Genomic DNA, 20,629 nt, shown 5'->3' with positions numbered 1-20,629 from the left:
GTGACTCTGTGTACAGCCCCTAACCTAAGGTCCTGAACTGTGGGTGGTGACCAACAGAATGAGTGTGTTAAAACAAGCAGTTGAAAAGAGCTTTTTTTAAAGAGTGGCTGAGCTAACCATTAGGGAGAGGGTGTGGAGTACAGCCATCCAGAAGGTGTTGGTCTGGGAATACGTCACTTCTCTGTCCCTGTGTCACTTTGTTTTACATAGGAAAAGTAATCTCAAGTCACTTTGAGATGGACTGCTTTAGAAAATCAAGGCTAACGCAGGTCAGTCAATGATAATGCTATTCAGGTTCTTCATATTAATTAATTGAGTCCAGATTCAAAGATCACATAATAGCTGAGTGTTAGGATGGCCGTGTAACAGCTGGACTGAAGACAATAGGAGGCTTGAGGCAGAGGTCAGGTGCATACCAACTCGGTGTTTATTTCACCAAAAAGACATCTCCAAAAAAACACATTCCCTCAAAAAAAGCTGCAGATCCACAGCAGCACGTGGTCCTGGCAGCAACCGGGATTGATGGAAACTGGCAGCCTTATATACACCCTGCCACTGACAATGACCACAACAAAAGGGAGAACTCACCCTCACCATACATTTAAATATATACCCCAAAACACAAATACATGAAAATATATTTACAACTAAACCTCAAATACTCTAACTAAGGTTAATGATAAACTACACAAATCAATTAGCAATCAAACAAAAGCTGAAGAGTCAATCAAAGAGCCTAACAAACCCCTCCACTAATTGCTGACTTGGTTTCTCCTGAGCCTTTAAATTGGTGCTCAGTCCTTGCAGACACTTTTAGCCTGAACACCCTGCAGAGGAGAAACAGAGGTGAGTAAACTACACAGCATGGCACAGGTAAACCAATCACATAAGCACATGTGTTGAGCTATCCAAACCAAATGTTTGTCTCTGTTTTACAGGCTGGCCTTCAATTCCTCCCAGCAACAAAAATCTACAAAAACACAACAAAATTAACAAACAACTTCAATAAAAATATTAAATGTTTTGTGTTTGTGTCTTAATTTACTGATGACCACCATAAATACTATAAAATACAGATATTAACAAGTAATTAAGAGGGCCTTCATTACACTGAGGAACAGATTGCATCAAACCTTCAGCCCAGTGGAGTTCCCAATCCTGAGGAAATACAAGGTGGCCCTGGACATAAAAAATTATGTTTAAAAAAAAACTTAAGGAGAGTGCTCAACATAGGGGTCCGAGATGACAGAAAGAGACCAACAAACCCAGAGAAATCATTTCAGGGATGTCTGCCTATGAGACAAAAAAAGAGAACAATGTTAATTGTATTAATAATGGCAAATACGTCATGGTTAGCGGTCTGTTTATCTTGTGATTCCTGCTTTTGTTCATCTAGTTCCAGTTTAATTTTGAAAGTCTGTTGGTCTCTTGGTTTCTTAAGTTCTAGTTTGACTTTCCTTGTTCCCATCCCTCCCAATTGTTTGCACCCGTGTCTCCTCACCCCCTGTGAGTGTATATTGCTTTGTGGTTTCCTTCTTGGTCTGTCTGTTCACCTTCCTGCCAGTTATGATCTTGTCTTGCTACCTGCACATTTTAATGGAAATGAACATGTTAAGCCTAATCTTTAAAGTAGAGCTGATGTCTGCAATCTTAACACTAACTGGGAACTGGTTCTACAAGAGAGGAATTGATAACTGAAGGCTCTGCCTCCCATTCTACATTTAGTCTAGGCAGAATTTCTGAAAATGTGCTTATTTAAAGTGCTGAAGGCATTTTGTGAATATTTATAATATACAACATTTCTAGGGGTATCAAAGGGTGCTGAATCCAAATCTGCTGTATATGAAGCTCAAAAATGTCCCAAAATCCTAAAAATTGAGAAATCCAGCATGTCCGCCACTGCCAGGCTGAAATCTATTTTTCAGTATATCTTTTTGACTAAACAAGGTACAAACATGAATTAAAAGTGCTTTTGTAAGTTTTCCTACATGGGCAATTCGGTACCATATTCAGAATTGAGATGTAATGTGAAGAAACTGCTTTAGATATTGCAATTGTATCGCAAATGTAATTGGGAAACCACAAGTTAGCCTGCAGCCTGAAAAGGAAATGCTCTGTCGGGATGAAATGAAACTTTGAGGTCCTTGTGGTAAGGAACTAGGTCCTTATGGGCTTTCTGTGCATTAATACGTTCCTAATAAAGTGCCAGCCCAGTATATTCATGAATATTTCACGTGGTTTCCAACAACTATTTGTTTGATTCTCATGCACAATTAATTGTGCGTTTTAGTATGTTGTTGGCATTTTTCACAGCAGATGTTTTAGCTTGCCATAGTAGGAAAAGCAAATGTGTAAATGACTACAATCCATTCAGAAGAGTTATTTGTAGGATATTTGTGATGAGCATTCATGCTCACAGTCAGGACTTACTGGTGTATTCAACTGAATCAGCCCATCCTTAACCAAATATGCCTCACCTGTGCTTCTCTTCCTATGACAGCTATCAATGCACGCTGTGAAAAATGTCTTCTACTCAGCATTAGAGAGACTCTGAAGAGCTGAGCAAGTGATAGATGGTGACAATTTTCAAGTTGGTTGGTGACAATTTGAACAAGTTGAAGAATACGATAATGTAAGTGTGTATCTCTTTGGGAGAAGGCGTTAAAAATAAATAAATAAAACGTTCATTTCAGAGTTCACTCACAGCTACACACTCTCCTCTCCAAAGCTAATGGCAGATACATCGCCTCGTACTCCCACATGCTATGAAATCAGGCTATCTACGCAGCTGCTGTTGAATTTTTTTACAGCATACATTCCTCAAATGAAAATACAAGCAGTGGGCTCATATTAGCATATTTCAGTTTTTAAATTATATTTACAATATTCAGGCATGTAGTTTATCCTGCCGAAGGATAGGTCTGGTACTGAGGCAATTTTAACTGCGAGTGTACAGAAAATGTGTTTAAAAAGACTGTTTGTACTCACCTGACATTGTTTTCAGGTTTATGCCTTGGTTTTAAGATGCTTCTATATTGTGATCCCTGTGTGTAATATTGCTCCTTTCATTTGACTTTAGGTTCCCTTATTTTTTTTTCCTTTTTAAACAGTTGACATGGTTTCCTGAATTCTTAATAAAAATCTCTTCTTTTGGTCAAATTGCCCCAAAGATGCAGCACTAAAGACCCCCTTTCCACCTTCGCTCTCACTTGACTCCACCTCTGTCTTCCACAGGGTTTTCTGCTTTGGTATCAGTGGTAAGTCTTTTGTGCCACACATTTCCGAAGTACAAGAAATGCAGAAAAGTGTGAAGCTGACTGTCGATAAAGGTGAGGAGGCATGAGCATCCTAAGATGATCTGGGCTTCTGATGTTGCACTACCCTAAAAATCTGAACCACTCTGAATGTGAAATGTTCAGGTCCAGACTTCTTTATTATGTTTTGTTGGAGTTTTACACATTTTAAGTAAATATGCTCACGAACAGAGAAAGTGCTTTATCTTCCCACCACTGTCAGCTTGTGGTTTTGAATGCACTCCTCTTCACAGGAACACTGGCCTCCACGGTACTGTTCCTCCTCGAGGTATTTAGGAGGATTCCGCTCTCTGCCCTTCAGATCTCACACTTTAGTTTAGATCTCTCTTCAAGGTTCACCATAATCATCCCTCCAGGTCTGCATTCCATAACCTTAGCAAACAGTCATGCACAAATAAAACTAAATTAATCTGGTCTTGATTAAGGATTTATTTTCTTTTTGTTTTGCTGTGCTAACAGTCCATCTCTGGAAATGTGGCCCAATACTTCCAGGCTCAAAAAACAACTGGATAGAGCTGGATGAAGATTCTCAAGGACATTTATTGTAAACACATGGGAAAATTAATGTAAAGTGGAAGATAAAAAGCAAAATATAAACACAAATATCAAGTAAAAGATGGTTAGAGTCTCTTCATCAGAGGGCGAGTAACTCTGGCATCCTAATTCATTTTGACATATGTTTTGTTCCTGTTGGTCTCTGTTAGTTTATCCTCGACATTGTGTCCATGTTGTCTCAGGGCTTTCAGCACTTAAGTGGTTTGTCTTTATTGCTTTAAACTCCTTACCTCTCTGCAGCAGTTTGGGCTTCCCCCCCTCCTCCCTGCATCTTCCTGCAGTTATCTCCAGGACTGTCTGATCCACAGATACTAGCAAGACCAACCACCTCAGTGGTGTTTATTATTTGTTCTTATTACAGTCAAGCTTTCCCTTGCAGTCCCCTCAGTCTAAGGGAGATTGCTGCACTCCTTGAGGAAGTTTTATTCCAATTAAATGTTCAAAAGGGGAGGGGATTGTTCTTTAATGTTCCCTGAGATTACTTTTTTATTTGTTTGTGTCCCCGGTGTTTACTTTGTTCTTGTTACTTAAGACTGTTTCTGGATTTCTGGTTTCTGATTTCAGGATTGCGGTCATGATCCTTAAGAACTCCACACCATTTCTTGATTGAGGGTGCAGTAGAAAAACCCCTCTGAGGGCATGCAAAACCACTACTATTATGGGCTGACTTCACTGTTAGTCTTTCAATTCAATTCAATTTTATTTATATAACCTCTACTACAACAGAAGTTGTCTCTAGGATCTTTCCAGAGACCCAGAACATGACTCCCGAGCAATTATTACATAAACATAACATAAACAATGGCAGGTAAAAACTCCCCTAGTGGGAGAAAACCCTTAAGTCAAACAGTGGCAAGAAAAACTCCCCTTTAAGAGGGAAGAAACCTTTCACTGGCTGTGTGCCGGTGTTTAAATAAAGAGTGCTGATATATTCTGCTCTGATAAATCTTTAGATACATTTTTTTATTATCACTTATTAACATTAAGAGTGACTAAAAAACTGACAAATTGTATAAAACGTGGAATAAATATCCAATCATAGATCACAGTGTATTTATTAATGAAAATTAAGGAAAAAAAGGGGAAATAAGTATGTGCATTATTAGAAAGCTTCAGCAATACTAGAATGAGTCATTCCCTCTATGACTTTCTTGTTTGTTTATACCAGTATCTCAAACAGTTAAGGAGGAATTTTCACCTATCAGAATTATTTTTATTTATGTATTTTTTAAGGGGTATTTATAGTATTTATATAAGGGTATTATAATGCACAACTCTCTAAATATCCCATCAGAGCTTTTTATTATGATTAATAGCTGAGCTTGGACGGGTCATTCCAAAACCCAGAATCTTTTATTTTTACCTGACATTATTATATAAATTTACATGAGCATTGCATGGTCTGACCATCCTGACCTGCAGCAGTTCAGCCTGGAAAGGTTCTCAATAAAAGTGCCAATGTTCTGGAGAAGGGTTGTCCAACTCTGGTCCCCGATGGCCACTGTCCTGCATGTTTTAGATGTTTCCCTGCTTTAACGCACATCATTTGAATGGATCATCATCGGCGTGTCATCAAAGTCTGCAAAGGTCTTCTTAATGTTACAGTCATTTGAAGCAGGTGAGCTGAATCAGGGAAATATCTCAAATATGCAGAACAGCTGCCTCAAGACTGGACAACCCTTCTCCAGAACATTGGTGGTTATCATTACCATTTCAAGACTGAACTACTTATGTGCCGCAATCTCTTCTCTGAGATCATTGCTTAGAATCTCTGCTTCTGTGGAGGTCTACACAAATTGTGATGATCAATTTATCAAGGAATTATGATTGGCAGCATCTGGCTACAACTTACCCATTCAAGTCTTGGGTAAACAGAATGAGGGTACTTGGTATTTCCCAGGTGATTATTTTTATTCTTTTTGACTTTAAATAAATGAAGTCAAGGTGAAAAAAGTTGTATAGTTTTGAGTTTTTTTTTTTCATTTTAGGCTACTATTACATTTTTGCAATTAAAAATAAAAAGAGAAAACTCCCTTAAAAGAAGGGGTACTAACTTTTGTACATCACCCTGTTTACGTGGCTTTGCCTCCTGCGTTCAATACTTGGCGTGGAAAGTGTGAATTTGGGTATAAATAACGTGGTTATTTCAGGAAGAGATTCAGACTTCATGCTTTCTTTGTGCTATTTATAACCCGCCCGACTACAACTTCCACCTCCCTGCCACCCACGCCAGACCCAACATCTGGGGGTCTCAAAACGCGCATTCCCGCTCCATGTTCCACGGCACGTCGTATGAATACATGAATGAGGAGCGAGACTGAGCTGCGGGTTCGAGTCCCGGACTCCTGATGCGCAGTCAGGAGCACCAGCCGTGCGTGTAGCGCTTGCTCCTTCACGTCTCCCCCCCTGTTTCTGCAGTGTTCCTGCTTCTCGCTCATCCTTCCCATGTGCCAATGCTGCCCAAACCGCAAGAGTGAAGGCTGATTTATGGTTCCGCGTTACACCAACGCAGAGCTTACGGCGTAGGGTACGCGGCGACACTCACCGTACGTTGCGCGTCGCCCCGTACCTGACGCCGTAACACTACGGCGTAGGCTCTGCGTCGATTTAACGCAGAACCATAATTCAGGTTTAAGACCTCAATTTGCGTAGCACCACAGTGCTCCTTCTCGTGTTGCTTGTCATCATCCCTCTGCTTCATGTCCATGTTGTACCGGTCCGTGGACCTTGTGGCTTTTTGCGTCCTCGCAATCCTTCCCCAGCCATTCACGCCTACTCGCATGTGCGGTCCTGGGTTCTTTGCGTTATCCAGCTCAAACAGAGACGCAACGGCGTTTTTCACTGTTTAATTTTCTTTCTGACGCAAAATTAACACCCTAAAGCCTTGAATCACTTGCGGTTCTGAAGAATTTTGGACTGATAACAAGCGGGTCCAAAGAAGATAAGGGGCAGTCATTGAATTATTATTTTACGCATCAACAATCGCTCTATAGGTCTGGAGAAAAGCTTGAAAGACATTGTGCTTTTTTTTTTTTTTTTTTGCTTTTTTTTGGTGGGGGGGAGGAATTACTCAGCTTTGCGGAGAGCGTCTCGACGCCACAGAGGAATATTCAGACTGGGCTAAGTTTGCTGAGGTGTAGGATACCTGTCGGGGAGATACGGAGAAACCAGCACCGTGGACAGCTCCGCGTCAAAGCAGCAGCGCAACAATCCACTAGCATCGCGCCGGCGCGGTGCGCGGATGCCAGGCGGGGAGTCTTCCTCCTCCACCGGGCTGCTGCAGGGGAGCACGCTGGGACCGGGATCCTGCTCAGGGTCGGGGCTTTTCTGTGAGTATCTGCGGGACTGCTGCATGCGCGCACCAAATGGACCGGTCTATCCGTCCCTGTTGCATATAGCCCCCCGATGGGATGTATCTGCCATTGAGTTGTCTCGGAACCCATTTGTGACTAAGCTTTTGTCTAGTTTGCAGCAGTAGTTGGTTTTATTTTTCATTTCTTCCAACCCCCCAGAGGCTAAATAAGCTGGCTCGCTTGTGTGGGTTCTGATCATTTTCCTGAAGCTGTCTTATGTGGAAGTCTGTCTGGGTACACCGAAAAAATAAATCTAAGCGCATATAACATATTTAAATCTGTGATATTAACAATTAAAAATTAAGTTTGTTGCTTTACATGAATAGCCTACATCTAGTTTTGAACTTAATCTGCATTTTTTCAAAAAACAAGACATTGTGCATTCTTTCAATACAAGCAGTATTTATGTACCGGTAATCCCAGGCAATCTTTTCATTTACACACAAACAACAAGCAATGATCTTGTTGTATTTACCTTTCCTTTAACAATTTTAATCTATTGGGCAGATTGATCAACGTTTAGATGAAACATGCTTTATTTCTTGCTTGATCTACTTTAAAATTAAAGCAACTTTTTCGCATGAGATTAATCTCATGCAAAAAGTTGACTTATTTTTTTTAAGTAGATCAAGCACAACATTTGTGTCTGGGTAGTTTTTTATTGCGATTGTAAAACTCTTCTTTGATTTGTTAATTACAGATATCCTGAGAGATAAGTTCACTTCTTGAGGCCATAACCTCCACATTGGGCTGACTCACTCACAATTGCATCTTGGTTAGTCATTTTTTCACGATATTAAAACAGTAAAGAAAACTGCCAGTGTAATAAAAATAAAGTGGAGTCCTGTATGAGCACCTTGTTTTTCCTTCAACATCCTGGCCCCTGTAGCTCATATTTCAGCTTTGCAGAGACTACTATCTGTTGATTGTTGGCTTTCACCAAAAGGAGAATTCATGTTCATATACATTTTCTGCTTTTTTTCCCCATTCTGTTTATCTTTGTAATGACTTTTCTTTCCCTATAGTGTAGGAACCTTCATAAACTCTAGATACAAATTAAGACATTCATCAAATTAAAAGCACACATTCATGTATAGGCACAAATGCGCACAGAAACACTCCACTTAAAATTAGAGCCGGCATCACAGTGAGTCATTATGTACAAGTGTTTATTTGCCAACCTTAGACCTCTGCTATGCAAACAGGAAAGTGTTTGAGGATCACACCATCATCATTTTTATTTGGGTCATCATTTTTATTTGAGGCCAAGATGGATTTGTTTCCAGTTTTGTATAATTTGAGGAATCTGTCAGGCTGCATGTTGAAATGAGACTGAATCAAGAAGGGAATGTTAAAAACCAGTAAACTGTGGGTCTGTATTGGTAACTCATATGCTTCCTTTGATTCAATATATTGTAAATAAGGTTAAATATTTCAAAGAAATGCACAGTAAATATGATATATCTATTGCTGCTTTTTTGGTTTTAGTGAGGACTCCATCTTACTGAACACTCTGCGACACTCTTTATCTCTCTACAATAGTCAAAGTAATGTTTCATTCCTGCATCACCACCAGTTGGAGAGCTTTCTTTTGCCATAGAAACATCACCCACTCACACATTTGTGCAGGGTTGTGTGCCAGATGAAAGCTATTGTATTTCATCTTAGTCAATTGTTGGTGATAATAAGTGGTTTATAATGATAGGAATGTGTGTTTCAACATAATGGTGTTGTGGATGACGATTTCATATTTAGCTGGCTGGACTTCTCGTCGCTGTCTCTGGTGCTGATTTCTTTAGCATTTCACTCGCTGATCAGCAGGCAGGTGTTGGGCTGTTGCACATGATTGTTTTTGTTTCACAAATGAAATCTGTGTATGATTCATTCATTAAACCTTCATTTTTGCCTGTCAAATGAAGCCTTGATGGGAAACGTGCACCGCTGTAATGCAGGTCAGAGTCGAAGATGCTGTTTTCTTGTGCTGCATGTCAATGAGAGCATATGCTGTAGATAAGGCATTGTCAGATATACTTTGCTGTGGGTAGAGAGCCTACTTTTGAGATGAGAATGGCTTTAAAATTTTAATTAGGAGGCCCTGGTTGTATTACTTGGCATATTATTTTTGCCTCTTTTTCACTGTTTATGTTGCTGCAGATGTTAATCCTCTAGATAGCACTGGTGTGAATCTTTGTAATTATTTGAAGTTTTCCCCTGATATAGTGTCTGTAAAATACAAAAAGACAGGTGTTTACTACAATTTATACTGTTAAAATGCAGGCTGACTTCCCAGCAGCTATTAGAATTGTTTCTCCCCTTTAAATTATTTTTTAAAGTGGCCTGCAGAACCTCTTCTCTTCTCTTGTTGTTCTTATTGCGAGCGCAGATTATTTTTGGAGTGTGATCCAACTTGACAATACCCGGTGGACTGAGTCAGTTTTTTCCCTTGATACTACAGGTGCAGAGGGTAACATTTTCACTGCTGCTTAGCACACAATGACCACATTAAATGTGTAGGAGTTGGACCGACCAGATTGTTCAATACCAGTGACTCAACCATAAGTAGGTGCCAATATTTCTAGCTCCTAAAACTCGGATCAACCAAACTCTTAGATCCCACATCATTTGCATACAAAAGAGTATGACTGTGAGCTTCGGTGGTGTTGAACCTTTGCTTCAAGAGGTTATTTCGGGAACAGAACAATGAATATCGGACATAGTTGATGTGGTCATCTCGTCATTCTCTGAACATCTTTTGTTCTTCTATTTCAGAGGTTTATTCGAACCTTCATGTGTGACTCCAACATCAGAAGACTCCAAATATCATCATATCACCATGGTTCTGAACAAGCGTATCTTAAACTTGACTCCACCTGCAACCCCATGTATGTTCATCACCCTTTTGGTGCTTCTGCTCCCTGGTGTCACTCGTCTGTGTTACGCCAGCCATGAAGACACCGGCAGCGCGCCGAGAAACTGCTCCAGTGAGGATAACTGCTCAGAGGGTGTTGTGCTGCCCATGTGGAACCCCCAGAATCCTGCAGTGGGGGACAAGGTGGCACGTGCCATTGTTTACTTTGCAGCGCTTATCTACATGTTCCTCGGCATGTCCATCATTGCCGACCGCTTCATGTCTTCAATAGAGGTCATCACCTCTCAGGAGAAGGAGATCACCATCAAGAAGCCCAACGGTGAAACAACGACAACTACTGTGCGTATTTGGAATGAGACGGTGTCCAACCTGACGCTGATGGCACTGGGCTCATCAGCGCCAGAGATCCTGCTCTCTGTCATTGAAGTAGTCGGCCATAAGTTTGAATCCGGATCTCTGGGCCCCAGTACCATAGTGGGCAGCGCTGCTTTCAACATGTTCATCATCATCGCTATCTGCGTCTACGTGGTGCCAGAAAATGAAACGCGCAAGGTAAAACACCTGCGGGTGTTTTTTGTCACTGCTGCCTGGAGTGTGTTCGCCTACATCTGGCTGTACCTCATCCTGTCTGTATTTTCCCCTGGGGAGGTGCAAATTTGGGAGGCCGTCCTCACCTTCCTCTTCTTCCCTCTTTGTGTCCTGCAAGCCTGGATTGCAGACCGCCGCCTGCTCTTCTACAAGTACGTCCATAAGCGCTACCGTACTGACAAGACCCGTGGCATCATTATCGAGTCAGAAGGAGACGCCATGTTCACTAAAATGGACCTGGAGATGGACGGACAGGGTGCGAACTCCCACGTTCACCCCAAAGAGGCTCTGGATGGGATGCTGGACGGGGTGGAGGAAGGTGGAGGGATGAGTGCCGAGCAAGATCAAGAAGAAGAGGCCCGTCGGGAGATGGCACGCACCTTAAAAGAATTAAAACAGAAGCACCCTGAGAAAGACATGGAACAGCTGATTGAGATGGCCAACTACCAAGTGCTGGTGCAACAACAGAAAAGCAGAGCCTTCTACCGCATCCAGGCCACGCGCATGATGATCGGAGCCGGGAACATTCTGAAGAAGCATGCTGCAGACCAAGCTAGGAAGGTGGTGAGCTGTCACGAGGCCAGTGGGCAAGAGGAGGACCCCAACACCATCTACCTGCAGTTTGACCCGTCTCACTACCAGTGCTTTGAGAACTGCGGCTCCCTAAAGCTGTCCGTGAGCAGGCATGGGGGCGAAAATGGCTGCACTGTTAAGGTAAGAGGAAAAGTAATGACAGCAATACTGTGAATGTCCAGAGTGAATTTAAAACCAACTTCAACAGCTTGAAGCATAAAATATTAACCATTTAGAATTTTATCATAACTCCTCTCACTAAATATTTAATCACATTTTTTTTTTTCTCTGTGCTGCACAGGTGGACTACAGGACAGAAGACGGCACTGCCAACGCAGGCTCCGACTACGAGTTCGCTGAGGGGACTTTGGTCTTCAAGCCTGGCGAGACGTGCAAAGAGTTCACCGTTGGTGTCATTGACGACGACATTTTTGAAGAGGATGAGCACTTCTACGTTCGCCTCAGTAACCCGCGCATCGCGCACAGAGCTGAGGTCTCCGTCCTGGAGCCGAGCTCCATCACCTCCAGCAACAGCACCGTGGGTATTTCCTCCCACATCCCTCCGAAGGCGGCCCTGGGCAGCGCTCCTGTTGCCACGGTTACCATCTATGATGACGACCACGCTGGCATATTCACTTTTGAGAGCAGGTCCCAGAGGGTCAGCGAGAGCGTCGGCAACATGCAGGTGAAGGTTCACCGGACATCCGGGGCGAGGGGGAAGGTGGCCGTGCCCTACCACACGGTCGAGGGCACCGCTAAGGCCGGGGAGGATTATGAAGAAGTATCCGGGAAGCTGGAGTTTCAGAATGATGAGACCATGTGAGTGCCAGCGTCTCTTTTTATTTATATCATTGTTTCCTTTTGAAATAAGGGGTCAAGATGAAAACTCTGGTTGTATCCGCCCTAAAAATGTTGGGGCGGCAAAAATTATACACGGTACAGACACTTAATTTGGGAGCTTCAGGAACCCTGAATTATTTCTGACAAATTACAGAGGCAGGCCACCGGTGAGCACGTTGACAAGATGATTTACAATTGGGGTCATATCTAGAAAAACCATGTGGGCTAGAACAAAAATACATGTTTTTTTGTTCATTTATACATTACCTTGACTCCTTTGAACTTTCTAAATTACACCTACTCACTCTTCTCAAATTCCACCATTAAAGTTTTACCACAGTTTTAAAAAAACTAAAAGGGAAAGTTAATCAAACTAATTTAAAGCTGTTCATCCACTTTTCACGAAACCCAGCATACTGTGGTACATGTAGAAGCCATCCTAAATAAAAGTTGTTAAAAAATTAACTACAAAATTAAGAAAACATGGAACTGACTGCATTCATTGGGATAAAATTATTTGGACACTTAGTCAATAAAGGGTGCCACAAATCATGCCATAATTTAGTTAACTAATTCAGATACAAATATTACATTTGGTACACTGATAAAAAGCATCAGTTATTGGTAATACCTGAAGTGCCAAATAGAGGATTTTTCCAAATGAGTGCTAAACAGCCAATCAAATTTAAGTGAATAACATTTACAAATGGTAATAACCAAGTTCATGCAAATGTGAATGCTTGTTCATGACCCATCACCCAGTGCTCCTACCTAAGTCAGTCTTGGGCACTGCTCACCCACCGCGTCCCCGGCGAGACTTGAACCCAGGACCTTCTAGCTGTGAAGGCTGCACTACCAGCTGCACCATGCCCCGAGGAAATATGCTTTATAAACATATTTCTGTTCCTTCAGTGTTTCTTACATGTTGAATTTCATGACAAGACCAAAACAAACCACTCTCAAGCTTTTCTTCCAGTTGTCACCACATTATGAAATTTGTTAATTTATTTAATAATTGTGATTAATTGAGAGGTTTCAAAGCTACAGGCTAATTGAGGCCTGGCCTTAATGGCCCTAGACCTGCTATTTCCTAACGATGTACAAGTTGACATTTCTAGAAACTTACTTAGTTGATCAGTGACATTTTTTCAGGGTTTTCGAAATTTAATAACAATTTCCACCATGTGGGAATGAGAGGGGGGTTTGTTGCTGAAGCTGTTCACTGAGTTGAGTCAAATCTTCCCCGTTGACTGCACCTTACAGCTAAGTGTTTCCTGAAGCTCTGTCAGTGCTTCTCATCACGCTGCTAGATTACTCTCCGTTATCTATTCTGGTCATCGTGGAAAGGTTTATTTTTATGAGTCACAGATAGGTTCGCTTTGAGTAGTTTCGATCTTCGAGGGGAATGATGATAATAAGATATAATTGTGCAGGAGAGACTGAGACGCTGTAGCTGATGTAAAAGCAGAAAAAAGCAGCACCAGAGCAGCAGTCTGAATGAATACAGAGTTACACTTTACCCCTCTGGGATTTGTGCTTATGTGATATACTTTATCGTAAAGCTGCATGGTAGAATTCCCTGCAGACAACAAAGGAGGTACACGTGAATGACAGGGCTACAAAACCATGTCTTCAGCATCGGCAGTGATGAGATGGGGTCTGAGGAGATTCTGCAACAGGAGTACGAGACGAAGCCTGTGTGGTTTATTTTAACCGAATTCGTGGATGCAGAGGCAGATGAAAAAATCTGGGAGGAGGAGTGCTCAAAGAGAGCACCCAAAGTGTGCTGTTTCACAGTGTTTCTCTCTACACTGAGTTGCCTGACTGTTGAGTACCTGTGTGGGGTTTGCCTTGTGATAGATTTAGTAAAGGACCCTACAAGTTACCCACTGTGGTTGTTTTCTTTTTCTCTCACTTAAAAACAGAATGCCCTCAAATGTGTCAAGCTCATCACAGTATAATTTCCTGCACACCAAAGAAGAAAACAAAGGAATGAAAGTGTGTCATAGGAACATGTCTGCGCAAGGAGAATCGCAGGGGCCATGTGTAGGTGTATTGTGTGGGCCGGCCGAGTGGGAGGGAAGGCAGGTGAATGCATGGTGTCAAATAGAGCGCAGCTCTCCCTCTTTGTCTATTTTGCTCGTAGTGGAGGTGAGATTTGAATACACTGCTCTGAGTTGAGCAGTTTGCTTATGCGCATTAATATTGCTGTATTATTAAAACCACGTCTGCGGGCTGAATCAACTGTAAACAAACAAAATGCCCCTCCAAAGGGGAATTAACAAGAGCTCCTTCAGCATCCAAAGCAATTACCAGAGATAAGGGTTAAAGCAGTCCCAAAAGTTCAGAAGGCTACGGAGGCTGTGCATAATGAGTCAGTAGTGTATAGCTATAAAACAGAGCAGGAGATATTATTCACAATAACTGCGTCAGGATCCTGCTCATCAAGATATAGCACGTCCTCAGTGACACAAGCATCTGCAGACATTAAGCAGGACGCCTGCTTCTGTCGACAGGCGTCATGCAGCAGGGAAGGAAAGACTGCGCCGAATGGGATGTCAGGGCAGGACACTGTGCTGCTGGAAACTGATGAGAAGAATGCAAGATGAAGGTGGAAGGGGAAGCTGCCAGTGCTGCGCTCAGCTTCTCTGTAGTGTCTAAGATTAAGGAGTGCAAGAGCGCTTTGATCACAAGTTGAAAAGGTTAGACAAGATCTTGAATCACAATTACCAGGTTCCGTAAAGTCATGGGAGCTTATGCGTCTTTTCAACTGAATCTAAATTAAGTTTCTGATTTGATTTTTATCTCATGCCTTTGTCTCTTGGTGCCACATGAGGGTGTTAATCAATCCTTAATATTGGGCCATCTCGCTTAATTTTAGTAATTTTTTACAATTCGCTCAGATCTCCGTCTTTACTCGGATGCTTGACTGAGACTGAAGTTCGCATGAGGTCGTTTAAATTGAATGGTTCAGTCAGTCCCGTTGAAAAACGCAGGTGAAATTCCCCCCCCCCGTCACTGTGTCCTTGCGTTTTCATCCTAAAGCATTTCAGTTCAGATGAACTTGCACACTCGGTGGTAAACGCCCGTCTTTGCTCCTTGCTGCTCAGCAGGCTGCCAAAGTTCATCTTTCAAACGGAGCAGGCTCTTTTTCCCCGAGTGTTTCCCTGGGCGATCGGGACAAAGAGCTGACACTCAGCATCAGGCCTGCAGGCGCCTCTGTGTATGCGTTAGTTACAGTGTCTCAGGCTTTGTGCGTCTTTTGTGTCTGTGTACATATGCCTTTGCCCATCCGTGTTTTTAAGCACATAGAGGAGCAAATGAGGGGGAAGCCAGGTTTTTTAAACATTTGACTTGAAGCCAGGACGAAGGCTTTAAAATCTCTGCGTGCAGCTGAATAATAATTTACAATCTAAATTCGGCACTGCAGTAAATAGATTATGATGTACAGACACAACCCTCTGAGCAAAAATAAACAGGCTGACATAGAGAACCATTTTGTATTCGGTGTTTGTGGATTATAGGAAGATCTGCACTGAACCTTTGATGCTTGTGTTCATCGTAAGCTTGTATCTGTTTTTATTAGCACCTCAGAATGGAAAGCAACATTCACTCGTTGAAGCTGAAGTGGATAATGAGGGCAGTTATGTAAGGCAAGATGTGAGGGGACCACTTCTGAAGAATAACATCTACACCCCGGTGTTCTCCCAATGTGGTCAGGATCAGTAACATCTTAAACTTCATGAAGATCCTGTACGAGAGAAGAGCACCAGTGTCAAAGTTGGCTGCTGCTCGCAGCTCAAAGAAAAAAAAAATCATCTTCTACACTCATCAAGGCAGAAGGAAAGGTTTGCTCCATTTAAGCAGCACTAATGTGAGACATTCATTCATATGCTCACAGCAATCTAATTTTAATTCTTGAGATAATTTTCCACACTTCTTAGACTCTTGAGAGATGCTTCTCAAAAGATGGCATTTATGGGTGATGCAGAACCAATGATCTCAACAGCTCCCAGCCAGCATTCACATGTGGGCCCAATATGAGTTCATTGGCTGTAAAATAGGTTCCACATATGTGTGTGCAGGTTTCACAGTGGCCTTACCTATGTGTGTCCTCACGGACTCAGGGTGGGATCTACCTGGATTGTGTGTGGGGTTAAATTGTTACTGAAACTATATGGTTTGTGCTTTGTGCTGTGGACATTTCCATTCCTCAGAGGATCAGCGTGAATGATTTATACAATCCCTTGACATGTCTCCGAGCATCACCCACAGGGTAAAAAACTGTTCCTTTTAATGTGAATCATCTCATCGACAGCTAGATGCAGCTGGCTGAACGTAGTGACACGCTTGCTTCCCAGAGGATCGATGCTCAGGACTTGCATCTCCTGACTTTTCCTCGCTTCATTAGTGGCTTACACTCACTGAATTCTTTCACACCGGTCATGAGCAGGATGAACCGTGATCACCATGGGGGTCCAATGAATTTTAATCTTGCTTCATCTTTAGATGACATTCCTTCCCATCCAGCTCCATCTCACAGAGGTTTGTGTGATACATTTCTAAATTCCTCCCCTATCTCGGGTCTCTGTGTCTCTGTTTATGTCTCTGTGAGATTGTCAGTGTCCCACCTGGTTTTACTTCTGTCATTTGCAACATGACGGTGCTTCATGTTCTTACACTTTATCTGACCATGCATGTAGTTGCACTGTCTTACTAAATATGAATTCTTTTTGGCTCAAAATGCTCCACTAAAATGCCACCTGCCTTATTCTCTGCTGCTTTCGTGGTAGAAGGATTTATGGTGGCGAAATGGGAAGGAAAGGCTCCTCCTCCACCATCTTCATTACGTAAAGAAGTCATGCCTGTGTCACATCTGTCTGTCAGACCGGTCTCCTCCGTTGCCAGGGTGATAGGTCCAGCTTCAAACCAGCATGTTCCCACAGCCAAGTGCAAAGCTGGAGCAAAATGTGTCTATTGATCTGTGTCTATTTAATTCTGAAAAGAAAGAAAAAACCTACATGGAGGAAACTGGTTTCGAAGGCATGTTTTGAAATTGTTAAAGGGGACCTATTATGAAAAACACGTTTTCTCTTGCTTTAACATATATAAAGTGGTCTCCCCTCAGCCTGCCAACTCAGAGAAGGAGGAAAGCAACCAAATTCTGCAGTGTCTGTACAGCCGCCCGGATGGGCCGTCCAGTGTGACGTGGCTTCTACGAGCCGTTCAGATTCTGCTCCCTTTCGTTACGTAACCAAAATGCAAACTCTGATGCGTGAAACCAAGCCCATGACTAACTCTGGCCGGAAGAACAACAACTAACGCCGGCCGGAGCTTCCGCCATTTTTTCGTAGCGGTGTATCGCTTCATTCAGGCAGCCAATCAGCACAGAGCCTCATTATCATAGCCCCGCCCACTCAGAATCCCGCATAGATAATGAGGTTAGAGAATGGGGAAGATAAAGACATGGCTCAGAGGCTGAATTTCTAATTTATTTAGCAAAAACAATCAAAAGCTTGTTTTTAAGAGATTCAAGACCTGTTTAAAATACCGTAGGTATTAGAATGTAATAGGTCCCCTTTAAGAAAAATGTGCTTTTCACTTTTAACAACGAAACACATTCCACATTTCTAGTGGAGCTTCACACAGCTGAGGAGCTCGACTCATCTCTATCAGTGATATTTTAAACCAATTTTACCGTCGAAAGGTCCTTTTAGGTTAACGTCCTTTTTTCCTGGAGCCGTCAGGTTCTGTTTGGTTCCTTTTATGGATTTAAATCAACATGATAAAGGTTAGAAAAACATCCTGCCTTGCAATAAAACAGACTATATAATAGCATCTGGCATCCTGGGATTTCTGGGTGACAAGTCAAGCTCCTTCCGCAAAATACAGAAAAACAAGCCGAAGACAGCAGGCAAACATCCCACTGAAAAACATCTATGAAAAGTCACAGGGACGAAAAATATCAGGTTTTGTAAATTTATGTAAAGTGCTTTTATTCATGTGGGTTTCAGTTTTGTTGTGATAGTGGGCGGGAACGGGCAGGAAATGACAGCTGCTGGTCTGCCTTTAAAGTTGAACCGTGACCTGTTAGTTTAATGCATAACTATGGAAGTAAATCTTTGTGAATTATAAATGTCACTGAAAATGTAATGTATTTACTTTTTCAGTGTTAAAATATTCAGAATAAATTTTAATCTAAAAAGAATGTCATTGTCATTAGCTGACCTGAAACAACATACAAACAACCCAGAAAGTCGGCATCAGTTCCCCAAAAAGATGCTAAAGTGTTATTTCTTTTTGAAGTAAAATAGGATTGAGGGGGTAGATAACATATATTCCAGCACAGCGCGTGCCGACCGTGACTCGACCCGCGGACCAAAATCTTACTCCGCTCAGAAGAAACTAGTACCGTTTTGCGGTCCCGTTTTGAGCTCTGAACCTTTACTTATGTAAGGCTGGTGTAGAGTTAAGCCTTACCTTATTAAATTAAACCTTTTTAGTAGAATAAACACGGGGGCAACTTCTTCCGAGTTCGAGTGTACTTTAATGTCCGCTCAACAGTGTAGGATTTTAGAACATCAACACAGCACCTAGTGCCGTACTGTGGCGTATCACTCCGCCCAACTAAAACATACTAAGCACTACAGATAAACTGACTAGTGTCATTATAGTCCCTGATTTACAGAATATAAAGAATATATTTATAAAATAATGAAACCTGAATTACCAAAATAACCTTCTTAACAAAAATAAATCTCCTCTTACACTTATAAGGTGAGCATGAATCAATTTTTTTATGATGTAAAATTGTATGTATTTATTTACGTTTATTAATTTATTTAATTTTAGTTGTTAAATTTCTGGAAAAGAAAAAAGTAAAATCATACATATGAGAGAAACTATTCAGTTTGTGGCAAAATATTTGTTCTGAAGATGCATAATGCAAACCTGACATTTACTTTTAGTTCAGTTTGTGGAAAATGGTTGGCCTGGCTTTCGCTTTAAAACTTAAACAGTTAAACTGTAACAATAGGAAAAACGCACAGTATTGTTTTGTATTTTGTGTCTGTCAAATAAAAGACAATTTTTTCCAGTCATATGTTCCTCATTCAAGGTTGTTAAAAAAATACTGCTATAATATCGTATTGTATCGTTATCGTGACCTCAATATCGTGTATCGTACCAAATCGTGAGATTAGTGTATCGTTACACCCCTAATTAATAGCTACCAAAACCTGTTTCAAATCAAGCTGTAAGAAAATATATATTGAATTTCATGTGCAAAAAAAGACAACATCCCAGAGAAAAATGAAAGCATTGAACTCACCGTTGTGTCAGCGTTACCTTCCATGACCACCTCAGAGATGCTGGTTTTACTTCAATATGAGCCCCACAAGCTTCATGTCACGTGACTAAAACAGCATACGGTAGCTAGATTGTCTTGGTGTTGGATTCTGACATCCTTTGCTCATACCTGTGCCCTGAACTAGCCCCACCTTATACTCTGAATTTAGACGCTGAATTTCAGAAGGCGACATTGAGCCAGTTGCATTTGAATTTTGAAAGGTTTAATTTTTTTATATGCCGAATTTTTCAACCCTCAAAAGTGAACTGAAAAACAGCTATTGAAAATATGATAACTTTGAAATAACAATGAATTTTTAGCTTGAAGTGAAAATAAATGAAATTTCAACGATACACAAATAATGACAATGGCATTTCTTTTTAGGTTAAAATGTATGTTGAATATATTTTTACGCTGAAAAGTAAATACAAACATACAACATTACATTTTCAGTGGCATTTTTAATTCAAATCCTAGTGACACATATTTACTTCCGTAACTAACTTAGTTGGGGGGGTTATTTGCATCAACCAAGCTAAAGTTTAGAAAGTATTATAGTTTTTCAGAGCTTAACTGATTTTCCCTGATTTACCCATCTACATAATAATGCAATAAACTTAAAAAAAAAACCCCAGCAATGTCATTTAAATGAAAACGTTATTTTAAGGATATAAACACAGACTAAACCCCCCAGCCTACAAACAAATAAATCATAAATACGAAGTTGTCATGTCCGCTCCTCCCACGCTACCACCGTCAGCATCACCAGCCTTCTGATCCGGTCCTGACACTACAACTCCCAGCATTCCTCACTTCTCCTCATCATGGACTGCAACTGTGCCCTCGTCACCATCATCCGTCTCACCGGGTCTCGTGCCTGCTGATACCCTGCACGAACCCAGCTCATTGTGTAGTATTGTTATGTCCACATTTCTTGTGAGTTCCAGTCTACACCCGTGTCCTTTTTTTAAACAAACAAATCCGCTGGGTGTCCCCCGTGCACGGGTGTCCAGAGCCTCCAGACCAGTCAAATTCTCAAAGCAGTGGTCGAGAGGCAAACAAAAAAAAACAATCCACGACAAAACAAACTGCTCTAACCCGCCTGTAGTGACAAAGCAAGGATATATTTCTCAGAGCCCCAGTTATTGATCCACTGCAATCCGATAATAATCCATACGAGGAAGGCGAA

The 20,629-nt window shown here is 41.6% G+C and overlaps 1 protein-coding gene across 2 annotated transcripts in view; it reads left to right on the top strand.

Moving 5' to 3' along the window:
* Positions 1 to 6,590: 6,590 nt before the first annotated feature.
* slc8a4a (solute carrier family 8 member 4a) overlaps positions 6,591 to 20,629 on the top strand; it is a 28,140-nt gene continuing 14,101 nt past the window's right edge. Inside the window, exons 1-4 of one of the 2 annotated variants that reach the window (XM_061740058.1) lie at positions 6,591 to 7,198; positions 7,923 to 7,997; positions 9,992 to 11,393; positions 11,554 to 12,071. In XM_061740058.1, the coding sequence (XP_061596042.1) occupies positions 10,056 to 11,393; positions 11,554 to 12,071 (1,856 nt within the window). In that variant the 5' untranslated portion in view covers positions 6,591 to 7,198; positions 7,923 to 7,997; positions 9,992 to 10,055. The remainder of the gene's footprint in view (positions 7,199 to 7,922; positions 7,998 to 9,991; positions 11,394 to 11,553; positions 12,072 to 20,629) is intronic. The other variant, XM_061740059.1, reaches the window with a different exon arrangement.

This window comes from Cololabis saira, chromosome 14 (assembly GCF_033807715.1).
Source record: "Cololabis saira isolate AMF1-May2022 chromosome 14, fColSai1.1, whole genome shotgun sequence".
Lineage (NCBI taxonomy): Eukaryota > Metazoa > Chordata > Actinopteri > Beloniformes > Belonidae > Cololabis > Cololabis saira.
Note: the sequence above shows the minus strand (reverse complement) of the source record. Positions and strands in the feature narration are given on the sequence as shown.